Source organism: Pyrus communis, chromosome 7 (genome assembly GCF_041283825.1).
Source record: "Pyrus communis isolate YQ-2024b chromosome 7, ASM4128382v1, whole genome shotgun sequence".
In the NCBI taxonomy this organism is placed as follows: domain Eukaryota; kingdom Viridiplantae; phylum Streptophyta; class Magnoliopsida; order Rosales; family Rosaceae; genus Pyrus; species Pyrus communis.
The window spans coordinates 6,719,376-6,744,295 of record NC_142571.1 but is presented as its reverse complement, the minus strand read 5'-3'; the positions used below and the strand labels follow the sequence as shown (position 1 = coordinate 6,744,295).

General features: G+C 36.8%; 2 protein-coding genes and 1 long non-coding RNA gene across 3 annotated transcripts; 2 read left to right on the top strand and 1 right to left on the bottom strand.

Annotated features, from left to right (window-relative positions):
* Positions 1–2,227: 2,227 nt before the first annotated feature.
* LOC148695556 (putative LRR receptor-like serine/threonine-protein kinase At3g47570) lies at positions 2,228–4,556 on the top strand. Its single transcript, XM_088696360.1, has 2 exons — positions 2,228–3,929; positions 4,072–4,556. Exons 1-2 carry the CDS (start codon positions 2,306–2,308, stop codon positions 4,446–4,448), a joined length of 2,001 nt encoding a protein of 666 aa, XP_088552486.1. The 5' UTR covers positions 2,228–2,305; the 3' UTR covers positions 4,449–4,556.
* Positions 4,557–4,957: 401 nt separating this feature from the next.
* On the bottom strand, positions 4,958–5,871 carry LOC148695555 (uncharacterized). The gene is made up of 2 exons (XR_015963959.1): positions 5,542–5,871; positions 4,958–5,389 (listed from the first exon to the last, which is right to left on the bottom strand). It is a non-coding gene; the product is annotated as an uncharacterized LOC148695555 (long non-coding RNA).
* A 13,920-nt stretch (positions 5,872–19,791) lies between these two features.
* Positions 19,792–21,355, top strand: LOC148695554 (LRR receptor-like serine/threonine-protein kinase EFR). The gene is made up of 2 exons (XM_088697345.1): positions 19,792–20,836; positions 20,979–21,355. Exons 1-2 carry the CDS (start codon positions 19,792–19,794, stop codon positions 21,353–21,355), a joined length of 1,422 nt encoding a protein of 473 aa, XP_088553471.1.
* The last annotated feature ends 3,565 nt before the right edge of the window (positions 21,356–24,920 follow it).

The following is a 24,920-nucleotide window of genomic DNA, read 5'->3' as shown; positions in this document are numbered from 1 at the left end:
AATATTTTTTTTACTGTTGAATTTCATCAAATTAGATCTTAACCGTTGGATTCAATGAATTTATAAATATAAAACTAAATAAAATACATATATATGGTGGGCCAGCCCCATTAATCATGGGCTAAATCTGGCTTTTGTTTAGCTTTTAGTTTTTAGCCCACACATTTAGCATGAATTGGGTTGGATTTGGGGGGAGAATAAAACCTAAAAAATAGCATTTAGCCCAGGGTTGGAGATGGTCTAAGAGAAGGGGGTTGGATTATGTCGACGATGTGGCTCCTAGCAGAGTGAATCAAGTACGCAGTGGGAATCGTGACAAGATTTAGAAGATTTAGTTAAGGCATTGGCGACTTGGGCATGCCTCGTTTGGCTATTTACGGAAGTTGGTTATGTTATTATTTACTCGTATTTCAGACTTTGATAGCCACATGTGTCTTTCTTTCCCTATACGAGTTGCTCGAAGAAACATAAAGAATTAGATTTCAGGTGGTTCAGTTGGATCTTTTTCAACCACCATAGGATGACCCATGCTTCAGGCATAAATCTTTGAATGAAGATCATGGCGAAGACTTATTCAGCTTTTCCACACCATAACTAGCTACAATGATTTTACAACTAGTCATAGTCAAATGGGGTGTCATGTCTTCCACATAAAGTAGTTTCTTATTCGATCTCAGCCTTGCTCATACCTAAGTTCCCATTACCTATTCTTTTGTGTATATCCTCAATCCATTCACAAGACGCAAGCATGCGCCCAATCTGGAACTAGAGGAGTGAGGACGAACATTACTTGTTGGCATAAACAAATGACACGATAATACACCAAAATTAGGAATTGTCATTATACAATACCAAAGCTAACTATTGTTTTATTGGCGTACTATCGATATGAACAGGAACGAGCAATTTTTTATTTATTCGAACACGGTCATATGATGTTATAATTTCACTCAACTTATAACTCGTGAGTTTGTTTTAAGTTAAAAGACTTCAAAAAGTGAACATTCCTAATATTAGTTCACAAAATTATATTTATATTGAATTTATTCATCAAATTAAGAGAAAAAGATATATTTTTTTTGTCAGGACATCCCTCATCGAGTACGATAGCGATTGGGGTGGCTGATCCACTACGTACAGAGCACTCTGATTATGATTATAAATTGGATGCTGCTAAAGCTGCTAGACAAACAATCAATACAGCTCAACTTTTTTACAACTCCATTTCTACTTTCGCACAAAACAAATATCATCGTCATGGGGATGGGGTTTTACAACTCCATTTCTGCAGTGTTTTTGTCATCCTTTTTTATGCATGCCTTCATTCTTCACTCTTGCCTTCCTTGTTTCGCCCTTCCGGGAAATGAGACAGATAGACTCGCTTTGCTTGAAATCAAAGCTAGCATAACTCATGACCCTTTTGAAGTCCTGACTTCATGGAATGAAACCATCCACTTTTGCTCTTGGCATGGCGTTACATGTGGTCGTCGTCATAAGAGGGTCACAAGCTTGAGCCTGCGGTCCTTCAAACTTGCAGGATCTATATCGCCGCATATTGGGAACTTGAGTTTTTTGAGAGTCATTGATCTCCGGAACAACAGCTTAGGCCATGAAATTCCTCCAGAATTCAGCCGCTTGCACAGATTGCAACACCTATGGTTAAACAACAATTCACTGAGTGGAGAAATTCCCTATGCTCCTCGGGCTCAGTATTGGTTTCAATGTGCTGATGGGAAAGATTCCTAAGGAGCTTGGCCTCTTGTCAAAGTTAAGAGGTTTTGCCATCCACAATAACCACTTTACAGGGGGAGTCCCTACTTCTTTTAGCAATTTATCATCTCTTGAAGTGTTCTCCGCATCTTCTAATAATTTGAGTGGCACTGTCCCGGATATTTTTGGCCGAATGACCAATCTTAGCTTTCTTGTTTTCGAACTAAATAGCTTTTCGGGTATGCTTCCTCCCTCAATCTTTAATCTCTCTTCTCTCACACTCCTTTCTATGGCAATAAATGAAATCCAAGGGAGTCTACCCTCAAACTTAGGCATGGTCTTTCCGAGTCTCCAAAATTTTTTTATTTCCAATAACCAATTCAGTGGATCTATTCCTGTTTCATTATCAAATGCCTCAAGTCTATTTAGATTGGGGATCGCAGATAACCACCTGCATGGAAAAGTCCCTCCATTGACGAATTTGCATAAGCTTGAGTGGTTAATCCTTGCTGACAACCATCTCGGAAATGGGGGAATTGATGACTTGACCTTTCTCTGCGATTTGACCAACGCCACCCATTTAGAAATTCTCCAAATGTTTACCAACAATTTTTGGGGCACGTTACCTCAGTGCATAGGAAACCTGTCTTCTTCTCTTCAAATCTTCATTGTAGCTCAAAATAAAATATTAGGAAGTATCCCGAATGAGATTGTAAATCTGGCTAACTTAGAGCTTTTGGGGATGGACAAGAACCAAATTTCAGGTCACATTCCCCCTGGTCTGGGAAAGCTGCACAAGTTATATAAATTAAATTTGGGTATGAACTCGCTCTCTGGCAATCTTCCATCCTCTTTCAGAAATTTAAGTCAATTAAATGTGTTACGCTTAGCAGGCAACAAACTTCAAGGCAATATCCCGCCGAGTTTAGCAGAGTGTCAGAATTTGAGGATCTTACAGCTTGGTGCCAACAATTTCAGCGGTATCATATCGCAAGAAATCTTTGGTCTGCTGAACTTGTATGATTTGAGTTTAGGACAAAATCAGTTTATAGGCTCCCTGCCAGAGAACATAGGAATTTTAATAAATCTAGAGTATTTAGATATCTCTGATAACATGTTATTCGGTAAAATTCCGGCTAGTCTTGTTAGTTGTATAAAATTAGAGTACCTAGACATGCATGGAAATTTCTTCAATGGGACAATTCCATCAACTTTGAGTTCACTAAGAGGTCTTTCAAAATTGTATCTTTCTCACAACAACTTGTCAGGCACCATTCCAGAATTCTTAGAAGGCTTTGTATTTTTGGAATCTCTGAATCTATCTTATAACAATTTTGAGGGCATGTTGCCGATCAAAGGAGTGTTCAAGAATGCAACGGCGACATCAGTTGAAGGAAATAGCAAGCTTTGTGGGGGCATACCTGAGTTTCATTTGCCAAAGTGCAAACTCCAACATGCCAAAAAGAAAGGATTGAGCTTAACCATGAAATTGGTTCTCTCCCTCGTTTGTGGGATTCTTGGAGTCATTTTTGCACTAACCTTTTTGTATCTTTATTGCTCACGGAGGGACAAAAAGGGTCAAGCTGCAACTGATTCGGACAAATTTCCCCAGGTGTCTTACCAAAGTCTTCTAAAGGCAACAAATGGATTCTCCTCAACCAACTTGGTCGGTATAGGCAGTTTTGGGTCCGTTTATAAAGGAGTATTTGAGCAAGGTGAAACTACAGTTGCCATCAAGGTACTCAACCTCGTTCGTCGCGGAGCTTACAAAAGTTTTATTGCTGAGTGCGAGGCTTTCAGAAATATTAGACACCGTAATCTTGTCAAGGTACTCTCAGCATGTTCTGGTTTTGATTATCGCGGTCACGACTTCAAGGCCTTAATTTACGAGTTCATGGTTAACGGGAGCTTGGAGGAATGGCTGTATCCAATTCATACAATTGGTGAGACAAATGAGAGGCCAAGGAGCTTAACAATTTCTCAGAGGTTGAATATTGTTATTGATGTTGCTAAGGCATTGGATTATCTCCATCATCATTGTGAGACGCCAATAGTTCATTGCGACCTCAAACCCAGCAATATTCTTCTCAATGAGGACATGGTTGCACATGTAGGTGACTTCGGGTTGGTGAGGTTCCTACCAAAAGCTGCTGAAAATTCTTCGGGAAATCAATCAAGCTCTTTAGGGATCAAGGGAACTATTGGTTATGCTCCTCCAGGTAAATACACTTGGTGGTTTATTTTTCCCTAGCTAGTATTTTAAAATTGTGCAGTATTTATTTTAAAATTTTCAAACATGAAATGAGCTTTTAGCATTTCACTAGAAAATTAGAATCTAATGTTCTGAATTGTGGAATGCAGAATATGGCATGGGACATGAAGTGTGGACACAAGGTGATGTGTACAGCTTTGGCATCCTCCTGTTGGAAATATTTACAGGAAAAAGACCGACCGATGACATGTTTCAGGGAACTTCAAACCTTTATAGCTTTGTGAAGGCAGCTCTGCCTGAGCAAGTGGAAGAGGTTTTGGATCCCGTTCTTGTTCAAGAGAGCAATCATCCTAATGAGGGGATGGCAAGGAATCGCATCCTAATCATAGAAAGTTTAATCTCTGTTTTAGAAATTGGTGTTGCTTGCTCAGCGGAGTTACCTAGAGAAAGATTGAACATCTATGATGTTGTGGCACATATGTGTCGGATCAGAAACAAACTTCGAGCAAATGGTATATGCGAATAGAAGCTTATTGTTAATAATGTGGTATAGCATGTAATAGTATTGATGTTATGTGAAAGCGTTCTCGTATTTGTTAGATAAAAAATGAAGTGCAAATGGCTAGTTGATCAATGTTTGCCAAACAAACTTATTTGCATCGAATTATGCTTGAACAATGACGTTCTAGCTTTGCCAAACATTACAAGACGAACACTCTGAAAGAATTAATATTAAAAATTAAAAAACAAAGTTGTGGAAAGTATTCATCAAATTTCAAACCTATGTTGGATTTCCTGCTCTATGTTGAGACGTTTATCCCTGGTTGAAAATGGGAAGCGTTATATAGTAGCTTATTGCTTTTTTTATTTTATTTTTTCAGAAAACCTTGACGGTACGAGGAGAATTTTATTAATAACATAAAGTAAGTTACATATAATTAGAGGATATAAACCTAATTTCTCGTAATACGTGAAAAAGAAATAAAAAATACATGAAAAAGAAGAGGGACATAAACCTTACTCATCAGCCATCCATTCATCAACATTTATCTGAGCATTCATCAACATTTATCTTTCGCTCGCTCACTCTCATATTTCATTAAAATATTGTTGGTCCAGGCAACACAGAGGTGGACATTCATCAAAGCCATGTCACATATCCAGTGTCATGCACAGTTTTTGTCTCAATATTTGTCACATGGAGGCATGCAAGCACACAGAAAATTACATGAGCATTGACGAAATTTTAGGTCTATAAATGCATGACAGAAACATTTCACAAATCTGTATGACTTTCAGAGATATTAAACCATGCTTAATTTTAACGCAGTGGAGGGATTTGATTTACCTTTCATTTTGTAGATCCGAGTTCTTGCAGCCATCTTTGCTGTGTGTACAGCACCTTCATTTGTGAGCCATTGCTCCTTGCAGTTCCTATGCCCCTTGGCCTTACTCGGATCCCCAAGTCTACACACAGAAAACATACATGCATCAGTCAGAATTTCGTTTTCATTTGACCTTCCGTCATGAAAACGGAAGGGAAAAATGGATGGATGCATTTGTATTTCAGATATCGCCAAGTAGAGACCATAATCGCAGAGAGAATGAGAGATCTTTACCTCGGGTTTCGCAGAGGAATGCACGATGGTGACAATCTGGGCTAGAATCAAAGATCGACATGGCTGGGTTCCGTTTTTGACATGGATGGAGATGGATTCATGTTTTGACGTTCTGGGTTGAAGATAGAAGCTAGGGTTTCGGTTCTATGAGAAATGAAAAGAGAGAGAGGAAACGAAGGAGATGGCTTTAGCGGCTCTGGGCTCGAGGGTTACAGGGAGAGGTTCTCAAGCGGCGCTAGTTGGGAGAGGTTTTCCAACTCTCCAGACTCCAGAGCACTGAAATATCGTTTTTTTCCAATACTTTCCAGCGCCTCTGTTTCTTGTCACCACGTCACCACTTCGAATCCCAGGTGTGTCAGTTTCCTTGTCTTTTCTTTTATTTCTATTTATGTTTCCTTTGTTATTTTATACTTTCTTTCATTGTTTCTTTTTTCTATTTCTATTCCCTAGTTTATTTTCTTTGTCTTTGTTAGCTATTTTTTGGTTTTTAAGGTTTTAATATTTTTGTTTTCTTTCTTTATTTTTTCCGCATCTTGAGAACAATGTGTGATTTAAGTTTGACGTGGGAAAGTAAAATATTTAGATTTTTAATTTTTAAGTATGCTAAATTTTTTCATTCTTTTAAGTTTATATTCATATATTATTTTAAACGTTAGAACAAATGAACATGGTGGAGATGAACCCCACGGTAGAGTATTTTCTATTTATTGTTGTTTAGACACTAATTCATGAGTTATCCTTTGACAATTAGCACATTCACACCAACACAATTTTTGGGGGTGAGATTGAAGCACTTGCTTTCATTTGAGTTCCATTTTTTTTTTTTTTTTTTTTTGTTCTAAAAAGAAAGAAAGTAAAGTTTAGTTATTGTTATAAATAAAGTAATAATTGTTCCACCAGGACTTTGCTAACTATAACTAAGAATATGGTGAAATATATGGCATAATATGGACTCATCATTCAACATTGAATTATTCCACAAACAACTTGGAATTCTATGCCATTGTTCAAGCATTGCAGTATGGGAGGCACTATCTGATCTACAAAGAGTTTGTTATGTTCTTCGATCATGACTCTTTAAAGCATATAAACAATCAGGAAAAATTGCCAACGAGGCATGCTAAGTGGGCAGCATAGTTGCAAGAATTTACATTCGTCTTAAAGCATAAAGCCGGTGTGCAAAATCAAGTTGCAGGTGCTTTGAGTTGGAGGAAGTATTTACTTGGCTCGATGAGAATTCAAGTATTGGGGTTTGACTCTTTGAAGGATTTATTGAAAACTGATCCTTTCTTCTCTACATTTGTTAAAGATGTTAAGCATAAAACTATAACATAATATGTGTTGCATGATGGGTTTCTTTTTAAAGGGAACCAACTTTGCATACCAGAGTCTAGTTTAAGATTGAGGATCATACAAAAGTTACATAATGAAGGCCACGTTGGAAGGGACAAGACCCTGAGCTTATTTCTTTCTCTTAATATGGCCTACCATGCGCAAATATGTATATCGTTTTGTAGAACGATGTCGAATCTGCCAAGCTTCTAAAGGTAAAGCGGCAAACGCTGGATTATACATGCCATTACCCATTCCATCACAACCATGGGTGGATATAAGCATGGATTTTGTTTCAGGTTTGCCTTGTACTCAGTGCGGTGTAGTCTCAATTTTTGTTGTCATGGATCGATTTTCCAAGATGGCTCACTTTATTGTCTGCAAGAAGACAATGGATGCTTCGAAAGTTGTTGAGTTATTCTTTCATGATGTATATCGAATTCATGAGTTACCAAGATCGATTGTTTCTGATCGGAACACCAAATTTCTGAGTCATTTTTTGAGGAGCCTGCGGAAATTAGCTAATACACAATTGAATTTTAGCAATGCCTCATCCTCAACCTGATGGGCAAACTGAAGTTGTGAATCGCTAATTAGGGGACCTTTTGTGTTGCTTAGTTGGTTAACATCTAAAGTCATTGGACCATAAGTTATGTATTGTGGAGTTCGCCTACTATTGTTCCGTCAATTGCAGCACCGAAATGCGTCATTTCTACATTGTCTTTGGCTTAATTCCACTAGCACCAGTTGATCTTACTCCTGTACCAAACACGAAAAGAATTAGTGGCAAAGATGAAAGTTTCGTTGATAATGTCATGCAAATCGATAACATAACGCATAAGCACCTTTAAGGAACAAGTCAGAAATACAAAACTCATGCAAATTCCAAAAGGCGAATGGTGGAGTTTGATGTGGGAGAATTTGTTTGGGCAGTTTTGACGAAGGATCGTTTTTCAATTGGAGATTCCAATAAAATGTTTGCAAGGAAGATTGGGCCATACGAAATTCTTGAAAAGATTATCCTCAATGCTTATCACCTGAAGTTACCTAGCCATATTCGTACTTCTAATGTGTTCAATGTGAAACATCTCATTCCATTCAAAGTGGACAACGAAGATACTAGAAATGCAAATTCGAAGGTGAATTTTCTCCAACCCAGAGAGGATGATGCAGATCTGATGGCTAGTTCATTTATGGATCGTTGGGATAAATTGAATGCTTAACATTATTAAGTAAGACTTAATAAACTCAATAACAACTTGGGGCCTTTTTTTGGCTGATCATAACATCCATGACGTTTTTATTGCTGATAATAGTCTTTCTTTATGTAATTTTCAATTTTCAGTGCTATTAAGTTTATTGCCCTTTTAATTTCTGAATGTAAGTTAAAAGTTGGTGATAAAACCCACTTCTTGCTGGAAGGTGGGGATGTTAGAGCTTTTTTGAATGAATGAAATATGCAGAGAGATTTCTTTCTCAGTTTGTGCCTTTTTGTTTGTGAGATTGTTCAGCTTTGTTCTTCTAGTTGTCTATGTTGTAGGTTGGTACTCGAGACGGGGTTTTGGGGTTTTCAGGTCTCTCCTTGCACTAGGAAATAATGGACCCTGCATATCAATTTTTCTTTTCATTTTATTTTGTTTTTAGCTGTTGCACCCTGCATCGGTTTGATATTTTGAAAAAATGTTTCTAATTTGAAATCCAAACTGCTAAAACTATTTAGATGGCAATTTCCAACTCTAGTTTGTGTTGGATTTATCCAATATAAATCAACATTTAAGTGGTCTACTGCATGTAATAGGAATGTAATATTGGAGAATAATGTTAATTGTGATTTGATCTCTTAGAGATATCAATCCTATATAAGGTATCTTATATTGTAAATAGGATTGATGGAATCCTTAATTGAATATGATTATGATACTTGACTTGGAGGCTAAGAAAGTAAGTTTAGGTTTCCTTTATGGATGGAAACCCTAACTTTTAGCCTATATAAAAACACCAGTCCCTATAAGCCCTAGAACACACAACATAATGCTTCCCATGGAGTAGTTGTATTATGCTAGGAGTTTATAGAAGACATTGGTGCCGCCATGCCCTTTCTCATTCCTTACTCGAGTACCATGGTTACAACTGGAATCAGGTTTGTCACTCATTCGTTTGTGTTTTAATTGTATAACCTTATAAAGCTAACAGTTTGACCATCACAAAGTCTAGTGGCACACACTTTTTCCAACTTAACTTGTAAGCTAAGCAAGAAAATAGAATCAAAACAATGTAGTAGCTATCTTTCAACACTTATTTCAAGCTGGTAAGCTAGTAATCTATATATAAAGCCAACACAAAAAGTGAATAGTGTTTTTGGTGTCACCAAGCTTCAACAAAAAATTTAGACAAAATTCCCCCAAGACAAAAAATTCAAAGACATCGCAAAATAATGCATCAAATAAGGTAAGGGCATTTTTGTCATTTTACTAATATTTTTTAATAATTAATTTTTTGTGATTTTTTTAATTAGTACCTCACAATAGACTAGTAATAACGTGATTAAATTCTTTTTTTTTAAACACGTTCAAAACATCTTAAGAGGCGTGTAATGCCGGTTATAAAAAATTATTTCACACGCGGATAATAATGTGATTAAATTAGTTGTCAAATGATTTTTTTTTAACAAACGATATTATCTACACTAAGGGGGAGGGGGTGGGTTTAGCCTCACAATGAACTAGCAATAATGTGATTCAATCATCTGTTTATTAAATATTATTTTCTCTATTCCTAATGTAAATTCTATAGAGATTGATTTTATTATATGAATTCAGCTGCTTTAATTGATTTATGAGGGGTTTCTTTTAGCATAATTTAAGATTATTCATTTACTTCAAATATTTGACTTTCCTTTTGTCATTTTATTAAGACTTATGTGGGCTTGAAGGATGGACTAATCCTTTGAATCTGGTAACAACATGTATCATCCTCTAGAACAACGTTCTCTTTCAAATCTTTCAATCAATCGAAAGTACTCTCGAAAACGGCTTTTCTTTAACCCAAGCAGTTTCTTAAAAACTCGTTTCAGATATAAAACTTATGAATATATAGACATACTTTTGTTATTTCTAATAATATAGCTCGATAATAATTCATTTCTTTTAAAGCATGCCTCGACCGTTCAAGACTTATGTGGGTGTCTAATATAATTGAAGTGCAACAGTATTTTTCTGGAATGTTACATTATCAGAAGACACCAAAAAAAAACATTTCATGTGAGAATCCTGACCGAAATGAAAACGCAGTTTTGTACAATAGCCATTGTCTCCACTTTAGGATGCAACTTTCCAAATCATTACGATGCAACTTTCCAAATCATTACTATGCAACTTTACAAATTATTGCCATGTGCAACTTTTCCAATTATGGTCGACTTTTGTAGGCTGGCTGCCGGCCAGCCACGAAAAGGGCCTTTCATTGGGAATCAGATCTATTTTGGATTTTTATGTTTGGAACTTTCGGATCGAGAAATTGGAAGCGTTGAAGAGAATCATTTAAATCATTGAGTAATAATTGATGAATGCCAGCTATATCTACCAGTCTACCAGGGCACTGTCCAATGCTAGAGACAATCAAGTGTTGATGCACAAAAGCTGATCCCCTTAACGTTGGATTTCATTTAAGAAATCTTACAAACGTATAAAAGTAGTACTAAATTATACACTAATGGTATCAAGTGACCGTAATTGTGACTTAAAACCTTTATCTTCTCTTATAAAGGTGGAGCTTTATTTATTTATTTATTTTTTCTTTTCTCTACTAGCGTGGTAAAGTTTCTATTACTTGTTTTTTGGATAATGTTAGTAAAATAAAATTTGTAAATAAAATTTTGTAAACTAAATGATATGAAAGTTGATAATTAAATTATGACTTAAGCTTTGATAAACGTGATGATTCTTACTAATGACACATTATTTAGTTTGTAAATTTTATCTACAAATTTAGTCTTCTTAACATTATCCGTAATCTTTTGTGTATATCCTCAATCCTATCACGAGACGCAAACACGCACCAATCCGGAAGGAGAGGTGTGATATCCCGTCCCTAAAATTATTATTTTATTTTATTCTTGACGTATTTCGAAGATTTGATTGGAACTAGTTCTTTATTTCTCCAAATTTGAGAAAAACGAAGTGAGGGTTACTTTAGTCATTTCTAATTTTCTCGACCTTTTCGGTCAACTCTTGAATTGGTTAGGTAGAGTTCGATTCCATGAGCGCGTAGGCGTAAACAGATCTTATTTCTGGGTCCGAACGGAGAAGTTAGAGTCGTTTAAAGTTGGTGGCATTTTGGTAATATTACCAAATTGCTATAAATTAAATGGGAGGGAAACCTCCAGAAAGAAGGGAGAGTTTTTCGGAAAAATGTTGGGGGGGGGGGGGGGGGGGGGGAAGAGCTGCCTAACCCGTTTTCAGGGAGAAATTGACCTATAAACCCACCAAACTTGACCCGCTTGTATCTTTTTCATCCGAGCTCCGTTTTGGATGATCTTGGTGTCCATGGAAAGCTCTTGACGAGCCCTACATCTCTGTGATGTTAGATTTTCCATTTTCTTTTCCATCTTTGCAGTTCGAGGTCTCAAAGTCCACGACTTTTCCGGCGGTTTTATCATTTTTCCGGCGATTCCGGTAATGATTTCCTTCGAGTGAGGTATCAAACTTCATCTACTCTTCATAATCTTCAAGTGGGTATGCTTAGTTTGTGCTTTCGTATTCGTTTTAGAGTTAGGTGTTTAGAACACCTAGAAATCCGGTTTTCTCCGGTGAAATTGGATGGTTTCCGGTTAGAATTTATCGTCGGCCTAGTTTTGAAAAGTGTTTCTCTTGTTGAGCTCTAGCTACCACTTAAATTTGAGCTCCTCTAGTTAATGTTGAAATTCGGGGTTTGTAAACCCTCCATCTTGACTTCCACCGCGTGTGGCGGTGCGTGGGATCGTTCACGAGTGTTGTCTAGGTTTTAAATACCTTCTAGTGACCATGTGAACCTATGTCTAGCTTGGTTTCCAAAGATTCAATTGTTTGGTGTGGTGATCAATTAGGACCGCCACTTGTTTGCGTGATTGATGACAATTCGACCATTGGATCATAATGAAACTTTAGTATGTTATCCTCGAAGCATAATGTGGACTTTGGAAAGTTATGGATCATAAATCGGATTTGCGGATTGTTGTGGACCCCATCGTTGACCGAGAGTTGATTTTTGGTCAACATGTCTCGGAATGTTCTAAATAATAAAATTAGTACCATGAGAGACTTAAGTGAAGTCTAGTGGGCCTACATTGGTTAGAAAGTGACTTGAACATGTGTGATATGGTTATTACCTTGATTTCTTATATTGGTATCATCTGTGAATTTGACTTGGTATTATAATGTGATTCTATTGAAATGTGATTATATATTTATATATATATTTAGCCATAGACCTATGTTTATCAAACATGATTTGGCTTGTGTACTGATGATGATCGTGGTATGTGAATTGACGTGCATATTCGAAAGGTGTTTGAATTACATAGATGGTATGTTATGATGAAATGTGAGTGACTTTAATATGCGTGAATATGAAATCGCTTTATAATCATTTTTCCTATAAATTGTTAATTTTCATATTTAGCCAATGATATAGTTATATGAAGTGGGATTTGACGTGCATATTGGAAACATGGTTTGTTTTGTATGATTGGCTTGATTTGATGAGGTGAGGGCTAGTGGTGGACCGTTAACCCATTGTCATGGGGTTTGTTGCTTTGAAACATGTGTCAATGCTCGTTTCATTATTTCATTTCTTGTTTCGTTGAGCCTTTATAACTTGAGCAACTTGATTCATGTGTTGTTTCATCGATTGGTGGTTATGCAATGTACTCCGCGATTCCGTTGAGTGATGGTCCGGAATCGTATCCTGGTTTGGATTCCGTTGAGTGATGGTCCAGAATCCTTCCTACTCCACTCCGCGATTCCGTTGAGTGATGGTCAGGAATCTTATCTTGGTTTGGGTTCCGTTGAGTGATGGTCCGGAATCCCTCTTACTCCGTGATCCCGTTGAGTGATGGTCCAGGATTGTATCCACCTTAGTTCATTGAGTTTAGTTTGAGATGGTTGCAAAGATGTAGGCTTTGGATGAACTATGTCGCCCTACTTCTACTTTCATTGTGTGTATGTGAATATGGATTTGAGATGCTATGGTTGTTTGGAATGAACTTTTGGATGTTTGGGTGACTCCCTCGGTGTTTTCAAAAGTTTGGTATTGATTTCTTATGAAAGATTTATATTCAAGGTTTATAAATTATGATTGACGGCTGGTTTTATTATTGTATCACATGCTTATTTTATTGTCCCTCGCCCGAGCCTCTCAGCTTATTTGAGTGCCTGAGTTGCCAATGCACCAATTCCATAATATTGGCATTGACTTTACATATGACAGGTATGGGTAGATTATGAGAAACCGCTTGATATTTTGGTTCCGTTGAGTGGTCCGGAACCCAATGTTGTTGGATTCCATTGAGTGGTCCGAAATCATTGCTCTAGTTCATTCCGTAAGGTGATTTAGAATCCTAAATTCGAGTAGATGGGAATTAGCCACAATAGATATTGTGAAAATAAATTAGAATTACCATGTTATTATTCTTAACCCAAATTGGGAATTATGTAGAGGTTCTTTAATTAAATTCGTGAAATGATATGTTATCTCACTGATTGCTTAACGTAATTAAATGTTAATATTGTACTTCGTGATTCCTTGACATGTTACAAGCTATGTATTGAAATATAATGTTGGAAGTATAGTGATTAGTATGATGAAGTGAAATGTGATTTGACTTGTGTATTGGAAATGGTTGTGACATGTGATTGAAACGCATATTGAATTGCTTGGGAGATGTGAGGTCTAGTAAATGACCGATGACCCATTGTGATGTGGATTTTGCTCAATATTGCTTCGTTCGTTGAGTTTCGTGAATTGGGTAACTTGAATCATGTCTTGTTCCTTCGAGCTGTTGTTATGTTTCTTGGACTTCCGTTCAATTCGGTTGGGTGGATTGGAACTGAGTTCTATTTGGATTCCGTTGAGTGATGGTCCGGAATCCCCTTTGGAGCCTTGGTCCGTTGGGTGGTCCAAAATCCCCTTTTCCAAAGATGTAGTCTTCAACTGAATTGTGTTGCTCTAGCCTTGCGTTTCGACTTGTTGTATATGTTATTGATGATGTGATGGTTGACATTATTGATTGAGGTGATTATGGAATGACGTTGGATATGAGTGGGGTCATCATGAGTATTTTAGTTGATTAATACTTCTAGAGATTAATGTGTACTTTGTTAATTCTTAACTATGTTACACACTATGAAATGCGATTTTATGTGGAAAACGTGATGAATTATCTGATGGTTGACGTGGAAAAAGTAAATCGTCATGTGGGATTGATATGTTGGATATCATGGTTATGGTTATGACTAGACTCGTTGATAAATGTGGCTAGAGAATGGTATTGTACATCGTTGGTTCTTGAAAATGATAGATGTTGTGAATTGCGGTATCATGTTGTGACATAATTGCCTATATATTGATGGAGGGGAAATCATGATTTTCAGATGGGTTGTTATGTAACCCTGAGTCAAGTAATTTCATGCTTGTCGAGTTCTATTGATTGATTGAGAAACGTTATACCTTTCGACTTAATTGGAGTGTGTTATATGTCAATTATTGTGCATGACGAACTACGAATGGCTTGATCCCTGTTTAGGGTACGTAGCCAGTCTAACGGGGAGGTTAGATGCAACCATAAAGCATACGAAAATAACTATGTGATTCAATTTTGAGTTGTGCTTGCCCATATCCTGGAGGTGGGATATGATAGTTACGGATTTTTGGTGACATCACGTGTCAATTCGGGACGTATGTCGGGATTGGGGCGTGACAAAAGGAGTCGGAAGACCTACACTATTTGTTGGCATAAATAAATGACACAACACTACACCAAAATTAGCAATTGTCATTGTACAAAACCAAAGATAAATATATATATATATATATATATATATTTTTTTTTTTTTTTTTTCTAATTTTTTTTTTTTTTTGCGTACTATCGATGAACATGAATGAGCAATGTTTGATGTATCCGGACATGATTATGCAGTGTTATTATTTTACTTAAATATAAAACGTAAATTTGTTATTTTATTAATATACCCAAAAAGTGACATACGTCAACATTGTTGCCTAACTTTATTATAATACGTAGAATAATACACCATATAACTTGTATTTTTGATATCCATAAAATTTTCTCAGCAAGAACACATTCATCAAGCAAGTCACTCTGTCATATTGTTTATAATCAAAGAGAAAATTTCACACAAAACCAATATCTCTCTTCTTTTTCTTCATTTGTTTTAAGTTAAGAAATGAATATGTCATTTTACAATCCAGTGATATTCCTCTTCACTTGAAGTGAGAGGTCTTATATTCAATTTTCACCAAAGGAGAATTTAAAACCACATTATTGATAGCACATTGTGAGGCTTAGCCCACTCTCCACCCCTTAGTGTAGATAATATCATTCGTTAAAAAAAAAAAAAAAATTAAAGAAGAATGAATACAATAATTTTCAAAATAGTGAAATATTCCTATTATTAGTTCACAGAATTAGATGTAAATTGAATTTATTCATAAAATTAAGTTAAAAAGAAAAGAGTGAGATTTTTTTGGTCAGGTCAATGCAAACAATCCCTCATCGACTACGATGTCGGTGGCTGTAGATCCACTGCATGAGTACAGAGCACTCTGGTTATGATTATAAATTGGATTCTGCTAAAGCTGGTAGACAAACCATCAGTCCTGCTATACTCTTTTATAAATTGAGTTTTAACTTCCGCACAAAACAAATATCATCATCATGGGGATGGGGTTTTACAACTCCATTTCTGCAGTGTTTTTGTCATCCTTTTTTATGCATGCTTTCATTCTTCACTCTTGCATTCCTTGTTTCGCCCTTCCGGGAAATGAGACAGATAGACTCGTTTTGCTTGAAATCAAGGCTAGCATGACTCATGACCCTTTTAAAGTCCTGACTTCATGGAATGAAACCATCCACTTTTGCTCTTGAAATAGCGTTACATGTGGTCGTCGTCATAAGAGGGTCACAAGGTTGAGCCTGCCGTCCTTGAAAATCTTAAACCTAAGCCTACTGCAATCACGGGAGAGAAGACAATATTGTCTCTTTTTTTAATCAAGTATCTCTCTCTGTTGATCGGGATAATTCAGGAAAAGTCTAAATTGCCTCTAGAGATCGTGATCACATGATGCATGACAAGTCTCTCTTTCATCCTTCAAAAGAGTGTCGTGGCCAAAGAAATATTATCTCAGTAACAGAGGCTGGTCCAATTGCACTCACCTCATTTTATCCTTCTACAGTACCTCAGTAACAAAGGCTGGAAATATTATCTCAGTAACAGAGGCTGGTCCAATTGCACTCACCTCATCCGTATCCTTACATAGTACCTTGCTTCTTCCGGAATTATCAAATCATATTTTATCAGTCAATCAAATTACCAATCGATTGGGTTATATCATACTAATGTTTCTATTTTTTTGATTACTTCCAAATATCCAAACTAGGGTTGTAATTAGGCATGGTACTAAGAGAAGGGGGTTGTATTATGTCGACGATGTGGGTTGCAGCAGAGTGAATCAAGTACGCAGTGGGAATGGTGACAAGATTAAGAAGATTTAGTTAAGGCATCAGCGAGTTGGGCATGCCTCGTTTGGCTATTTATGGAAGTTGGTTATGTTATGATTTACTAGTATTTCAGACTTTGATAGCAGTCCACATGTCTTTCTTTCCCAATACAAGCTACACGAAGAAACATAAAGAATTAAATTTCAAGTGGTTCAGTTGGATCTTTTTCAACCACCATGGGTGGCCCAACGGTTAGGGATGAATTCTAGGCCCGTATTCCACATGGCTCCTGGGTTCAATTCCAGGCGTTGGTGAGTCACACGATGGTGGTCAGGGGAGGCTGAAATGCCTCCATGAGTCTTACCTGCCTCCGGAAGGATGAACTATCATGGTAAAGTCACCAACTTGTCCCCTTTTATTAAAAAAAAAAAAAAAGTTGGATCTTTTTCTAATGACTCATAGTGGTCAGATGCGGCTAGAGAACAAGAAGTGGCTCCGATCACTTGGTCAGTACCAATCCTAAGACCAAATGCTATGTCAAAAAAGTACATAGAAAGTTTTGAACGCTAACCTCGGGACCCTTAGCTTCGTCTTACCCCTTCAGACAATACGACTTTCATGAGTAATACGCGAACAGCTAAGCGATAGCTCTCTTCACTTGCTATAATCTTCCATCTCTCTTTGTTTTTTTTTTTTTTTTTTCCTAGAGAACCTCGGCGGTATATTATAAAAAGTGTAGAATGAGATTTTATAGTACTAATAAACTAAGTTTTTTATTTTTTTAATATAAACATTATTTAAAAGTCCCTTCAAAGTTGGGACTATGTGCAATAGCACCTTTTGGTCCCCTAAAGCCGCCTCTGCCGCAGTGGTTGTTTGATCTCAACCATGCTCATACCTAAGTTCCCATTACCTATTCTTTTGTTTATATCCTCAATCCATTCACAAGACGCAAGCATGCACCCAATCTGGAACTAGAGGAGTAAGATATATCAACCTTATGAATCTGGAACTTATGAATTTGGTGTTTTTTTTTTTTTTTTTTTTTTTTTTAATATATATATCAATATACATAAAAAGTAAGATATATCAACCTTGTCTTCCACACCTTTATTATAACACATAGAATAATAAGCCACCTAACTTGTATTTTTGGTACCCATAAAATTTTTTTAACAATAACAACACATTTATCAAGTTAGTCGCTATGTCATACGGTTTATAATCAAAGAGAAAGATTTCATACAAAACTAATATCTCTCTTTTTTCATTTGTTTTAAGTTAAAGAATGAATACAATGACTTCAAAAAAGTGAACATTCCTAATATTAGTTCACAAAATTAGATTTATATTGAATTTATTCATAAAATTTAGAGAAAAGATATATTTTTTTGTCGGGACATCCCTCATCGAGTACATAGCGATTGGGGTGGCTGATCCACTAGGCACAGAGCACTCTGATTCGGATTATAAATTGGATGCTGCTAAAGCTGCTAGACAAACAATCAATACAGCTCAACTTTTTTACAACTCCATTTCTACTTTCGCACAAAACAAATATCATCATGATGGGGATGGGGTTTTACAACTCCATTTCTGCAGTGTTTTTGTCATCCTTTTTTATGCATGCTTTCATTCTTCACTCTTGCCTTCCTTGTTTCGCCCTTCCGGGAAATGAGACAGACAGACTCGCTTTGCTTGAAATCAAGGCTAGCATAACTCATGACCCTTTTAAAGTCCTGACTTCGTGGAATGAAACCATCCACCTTTGCTCTTGGCACGGCGTTACATGTGGTCGTCGTCATAAGAGGGTCGCAAGCTTGAGCCTAACGTCCATGAAACTTGCAGGATCTATACCGCCACATGTTGGGAACTTGAGTTTTTGAGAGTCATTGATCTCGAAGCAAACAGCTTAGGCCGTGTAATTCCTCCAGAATTCAGCCGCCTGCACAGATTGCAACACCTATGGTTAAACAAGAATTCACTGAGTGGAGAAATTCCCGCTAACTTGTCGCGTTGCTCTCAGCTCCTCGGGCTCGATGTTGGTTTCAATGTACTGATGGGAAAGATTCCAAAGGAGCTTGGCCTCTTGTCAAAGTTAAGAGTTTTTTCCATCCACTTTAACCACTTTACAGGAGGAGTCCCTACTTCTTTTAGCAATTTATCATCTCTTGAAGTGTTCTCCGCAACTTCTAATAATTTGAGTGGCACTGTCCCGGATATTTTTGGCCGAATGACCAATCTTAGCTTTCTTGCCTTCGATGTAAATAGCTTTTCGGGTATGCTTCCTCCCTCAATCTTTAATCTCTCTTCTCTCTCAGTCCTTTCTATGGGAATAAATGGACGCTGCCCTCAAACTTTGGTATGGTCATTCCGAGTCTCCAAATATTTTCCATTAACGGCAACCAATTCAGTGGATCTATTCCTGTTTCATTATCAAATGAGTCAAATCTAATTAGATTGGGGATGGCAGGTAACCACCTGCATGGAAAGGTCCCTCTTTGACGAATTTGCATAAGCTTAAGCGGTTGGTCCCTGCTGACAACCATCTCGGAAGTGGGGGAATTGATGACTTGACCTTTCTCTGCGATTTGAGTAATGCCACCCATTTAGAAATTCTTGAAATGTTTACCAACAACTTTGGGGGCACGTTACCTCAATGCATAGGAAACGTGTCTTCTTCTCTTCAAACCTTCCTTCTAGGTCAAAATAAAATATTAGGAAGTATCCCGAATGAGATTGCAAATCTGGCTAACTTAGAGGTTTTGTTGTTGTCTGAGAACCAATTATCAGGTCACGTTCCCCCTGGTGTAGGAAAGCTGCACAAGTTATATCAATTAAATTTGAGTATGAACTCTCTTTGTGGCAATCTTCCATCCTCTTTCGGAAATTTAAGTCAACTAAATGAGTTATACTTAGACGGCAACAAACTTCAAGGCAACATCCTGCCGTGTTTAATTCTGTGTCAGAATTTGAGGATCTTATCTCTTGGTGCTAACAATTTTAGCGGTATCATATCGTGAGAAATTGTTGGTCTGTTGAACTTGTATATATTGAGTTTACCTCAAAATCATTTTATAGGTTCCCTGCCAGAGAACATAGGAGTTTTAATAGATCTAGAGTATTTAGATATCTCTAATAACATGTTATTCGGTGAAATTCCGGCAAGTCTTGTTAGTTGTATAAAAATAGAGTACCTAGACATGCATGGAAATTTCTTCAACGGGACGATTCCATCAACTTTTAGTTCACTTAGAGGTCTTACAAAATTGTCTCTCTCTCACAACAACTTGTCTGGCACAATTCCAGAATTCTTAGAACGTTTTGTATTTTTGGAATCTCTCAATCTATCTTATAACAATTTTGAGGGCATGTTGCCGATCAAAGGAGTGCTCAAGAATGCAACGGCGACATCAGTTGAAGGAAATAGTAAGCTTTGTGGGGCCATACCTGAGTTTCATTTGCCAAAGTGCAAACTCCAGCATGCAAAAAAGGAAGGATTGAGCTTAACCATGAAATTGGTCCTCTCCCTCGTTTGTGGGATTCTTGGAGTCATTTTTGCACTAACCTTTTTGTACCTTTATTGCTCACGGAGGGACAAAAAGGATCGCGCTGCAAGTGGTTCAGACAAATTTCACCAGGTGTCTTACCAAAGTCTTCTAAAAGCAACTAATGGATTCTCCTCAACCAACTTGGTCGGTATGGGCAGTTTTGGGTCTGTTTATGAAGGAGTACTTGAGCAAGGTGAAGCTACAATTGCCATCAAGGTACTCAACCTTGGTCGTCACGGAGCTTACAAAAGTTTTATTGCTGAGTGCGAGGATTTCAAAAATATTAGACACCGTAATCTTGTCAAGGTACTCTCGATATGTTCTGGTTTAGATTATCGCGGTCACAACTTCAAGGCCTTAGTTTATGAGTTCATGGTTAACGGGAACCTAGAGGAATGGTTGTATCCAATTCATACAATTGGTGAGACAAATGAGAGGCCAAGGAGCTTAACAATTTCTCAGCGGTTGAATATTGTTATTGATGTTGCTATGGCATTGGATTATCTCCATCATCATTGTGAGACACCAATAGTTCATTGCGACCTCAGACCCAGCAATATTCTTCTCAATGAGGACATGATTGCACATGTAGGTGACTTTGGGTTGGTGAGGTTCCTACCAAAAGCTGTTGAAAATTCTTCGGGAAATCAATCAAGTTCTTTAGGGATCAAGGGAACTATTGGTTATGCTCCTCTAGGTAAATACACTTAGTAGTTTATTTTTTCCTAGCTAGTATTTTTAAATTGTGCAGTATTTATTATAATTTTTTCAAACATGAAATGGGCTTTTAGCACTTCACTAGAAAATTAGAATCTAACGTTCTGAATTGTGGAATGCAGGATATGGCATGGGACATGAAGTGTGGACACAAGGTGATGTGTACAGCTTTGGCATCCTCCTGTTGGAAATATTTGCAGGAAAAAGACCGACCAATGACATGTTTCAGGGAACTTCCAACCTTTATAGCTTTGTGAAGGCAGCTCTGCCTGAGCAAGTGGAAGAGGTTTTGGATCCCGTTCTTGTTCAAGAGAGCAATCATCCCAATGAGGGGAGGGCAAGGAATCGTGTCCTAATCATAGAAAGTTTAATCTCTGTTTTAGAAATTGGTGTTGCTTGCTCAGCAGAGTTGCCTAGAGAAAGATTGAACATCTGTGATGCTGTGGCACATATGTGTCGGATCAGAAACAATCTTCGAGCAAATGGTATATGTGAATAGAAGCTTATTGTTAATATGTGGTATAGCATGTAATGGTATTGATGTTATGTGAAAGCGTTCTCATATTTGTTAGATAAAAAATGCAATAGAAATGGCTAGTTGATCAATGCTTGCCAAACAAACTTATTTGCATCGAATTATGCTTGAACAATGACATTCTAGTTTTGCCAAATATTACAGGACGAACACTCTGAAAGAATTACAAATAAAAATTAAAAAACAAAGTTGTGGAAAATATTCATCAAATTTCAAACCTATGTTGGAATTCCTGCTCTATGTTAAGAGGTTTATCTCGGATTGAAAATGGGAAGCGTTCCATAGTAGTTTGTTGCTTTTTATATTTTATTTTTTCAGAAAACCTCGACTATACGAGGAGAATTTTATTAATAACGAAAAGTAAGTAACATAAACCTAACTCCTCGTAATACAAGAAAAAAGAATGAAAAATACATGAAAGAGAAAGAGGGCATAAACCTTACTCTTCTATAAATGAAACAATAATGATACAAAAATATGCATTCATCAACATTTATTTGAGCATTCATCATCTACACGAATGCAGAAAAGAATTTGAGGCTGAGTTCAGTCATCCATTCATCAACATTTATCTTTCACTCGCTCACTCTCATATTTCATTAAAATATTGTTTTACATATAAGTTTTGGGGTGGTCCAAGCATCACAAATAGGGATGGGCAACGGTTATGGCGAGCGGGTAACTGCGGTTATTTATCCATAACCGTTTATTCTCATACCCGCATAACCGTTTACCCATTGAGTAATTGCCTAAACAGTTATACCCATACCCATAACCGCGTACCCATTTAACCGTAACCGTTTAGTACCCGTTTACCCATTTATCATTTTTAACCCGTTTTCTTTTTAACCATTTACTCTTTTTTAACCCGTCTACATGTTTTTTAACAACTTGAAAATTTAAAAAGAAAAATTTGTCATAATTTTCTTTTTCTAATAATATATAAAATAAACGATTTGAATGATTTGAATCGTGTGTATGCAACTTGAGAGAAAGTAATTTGTCACAAATACACGCTTTAAAAATTTGTCCTGAAATTGTAATTAAACTTTTACAGATTCAATCGGGTGTATATGTCACAAGTCGCATATCTTCTGTATACAAAATTTGTGTCAAATTTTTACAGTTTGTAATCCAAGAATCTGGAATATATGTGATCGTGTGTATATGTGACAAATTTTTACAGTGTGTATACACAATCTGGAATATAGCTGTCTTAATTTGTCACAAAATTTTCATATACAATAAAACCATTTACTCCTTTTTCATACATTAAGAGAAAGTTACAACTTGAAAATTAAAAAAGAAAAATTTGTCATAATTTCCTTTTCCACCCGTCTAAGTTTTGTCCGATAGGGAACATGGTTTGTAATAATTTTACATATATAAAATAAACGGGTAACCGCGGTTAATACCCATAACCACCCATTTAAATTTTACGGATAAACGGTTATATCTATAATCGTTTATTTATCTAAACGGTTACCCATAACCGTAACCGTGAAATTTAAATGGGCGGAGAACCGTGGTTACCTATAACCGATGGGTATTTGCCCATCCCTAATCACAGAGGTGGACATTCATCAAAGCCATGTCACGGATCCAGTATCATGCACAGTTTTTGTTGCTCAATATTTGTCACATGGAGGCATGCAAGCACACAGAAAATTACTTGAGCATTGACGAAATTTTAGGTCTATGAATGCATGAACAGAAACATTTCACAAATCCGTATGATTTTCAGAGATATTAAACCATGCTTAATTTTAACATAGTGGAGGGATTTGATTTACCTTTCATTTTGTAGATCCGAGGTCTTGCAGCCATCTTTGCTGTGTGTACGGCAGCTCCATGTGTGAGCCATTGCTCCTTGCAGTTCCTATTCCCCCCTGGCCTTACTCGGATCCCCAAGTCTAGATACAGAAAACATACATGCATGAGTCAGAATTTCGTTTTTATTTGACCTTCGGTCATGAAAACGAAAGGGAAAAATGGTTGGATGCATTTTTATTTCAGATATCGCCAAGTGGAGACCATAATCGCAGAGAGAATGAGAGCTCTTTACCTCGGGTTTCGCAGAGGAATGCACGATGGTGACGATCTGGGCTAGAACCAAAGATCGCCATGGCTAGGTTCCGTTTTTGACAGAGATGGAGATGGATTCATGTTTTGACGTTCTGGGTTGAAAATAGAAGCTAGGGTTTCAATTCCATGAGAAATGAAGAGAGAGGAAATGAAGGAGATAACTTTCACGGCTATGTACTCGATGAGGGATGTCCCGACAAAAAATATATATCTTTTCTCTTAATTTTATGAATAAATTCAATATAAATCTAATTTTGTGAACTAATATTAGGAATGTTCACTTTTTTGGAGTCATTGTCTTTAACTTAAAACAAATGAAAAAAGAGAGATATTAGTTTTGTATGAAATCTTTCTCTTTGATTATAAACCGTATGACATAGCGACTAACTTGATAAATGTGTTGTTCTTGTTAAAAAAATTTTATGGGTACCAAAAATACAAGTTAGGTGGCTTATTATTCTATGTGTTATAATAAAGGTGTGGAAGACAAGGTTGATATATCTTACTTTTTATGTATATTGATATATATATTAAAAAAAAAAAAAAAAAAAAAAAAGAACCAAATTCATAAGTTCCAGATTGTTGATATATCTTACTCCTCGATGAGGAAATGTAGGTGACTTCGGGTTGGTGAGGTTCCTACCAAAAGCTGCTGAAAATTCTTCGGGAAATAAATCAAGTTCTTCAGGGATCAAGGGAACTATTGGTTCTGCTCCTCCAGGTAAATACACTTAGTGGTTTATTTTTTTCCTATCTAGGATTTTTAAATTGTGCAGTATTTATTATAAATTTTTCAAACATGAAATGGGCTTTTAGCACTTCACTAGAAAATTAGAATCTAATGTTTTGAATTGTGGAATGCAGAATATGGCATGGGACATGAAGTGTGGACACAAGGTGATGTGTACAGCTTTGGCATCCTCCTGTTGGAAATATTTGCAGGAAAAAGACTAACCGACGACATGCTTCAGGAAACTTCAAACATTTATAGCTTTGTGAAGGCAGCTCTGACTGAGCAAGTGGAAGAGGTTTTGGATGCCGTTCTTGTTCAAGAGAACAATCATCCTAATGTGGGGAGGGCAAGGAATCGCGTCCTAATCATAGAAAGTTTAATCTCTGTTTTAGAAATTGGTGTTGCTTGCTCAGCGGAGTAGCCTAGAGAAAGATTGAGCACCTGTGATGCTGTGGCACATATGTGTCGGATCAGAAACAAACTTCGAGCAAATGGTATATGTGAATAGAAGCTTATTGTTAATATGTGGTATAGCATGTAAGAGTATTGATGTTATGTGAAACAGTTCTCGTATTTGTTGGATAAAAAAAATGCAGTAGAAATGGCTAGCTGATCAATGCTTACCAAACAAACTTATTTGCATCGAATTATGCTTGAACAATGACATTCTGGCTTTGCCAAACATTACAAGACGAACACTCTAAAATAATT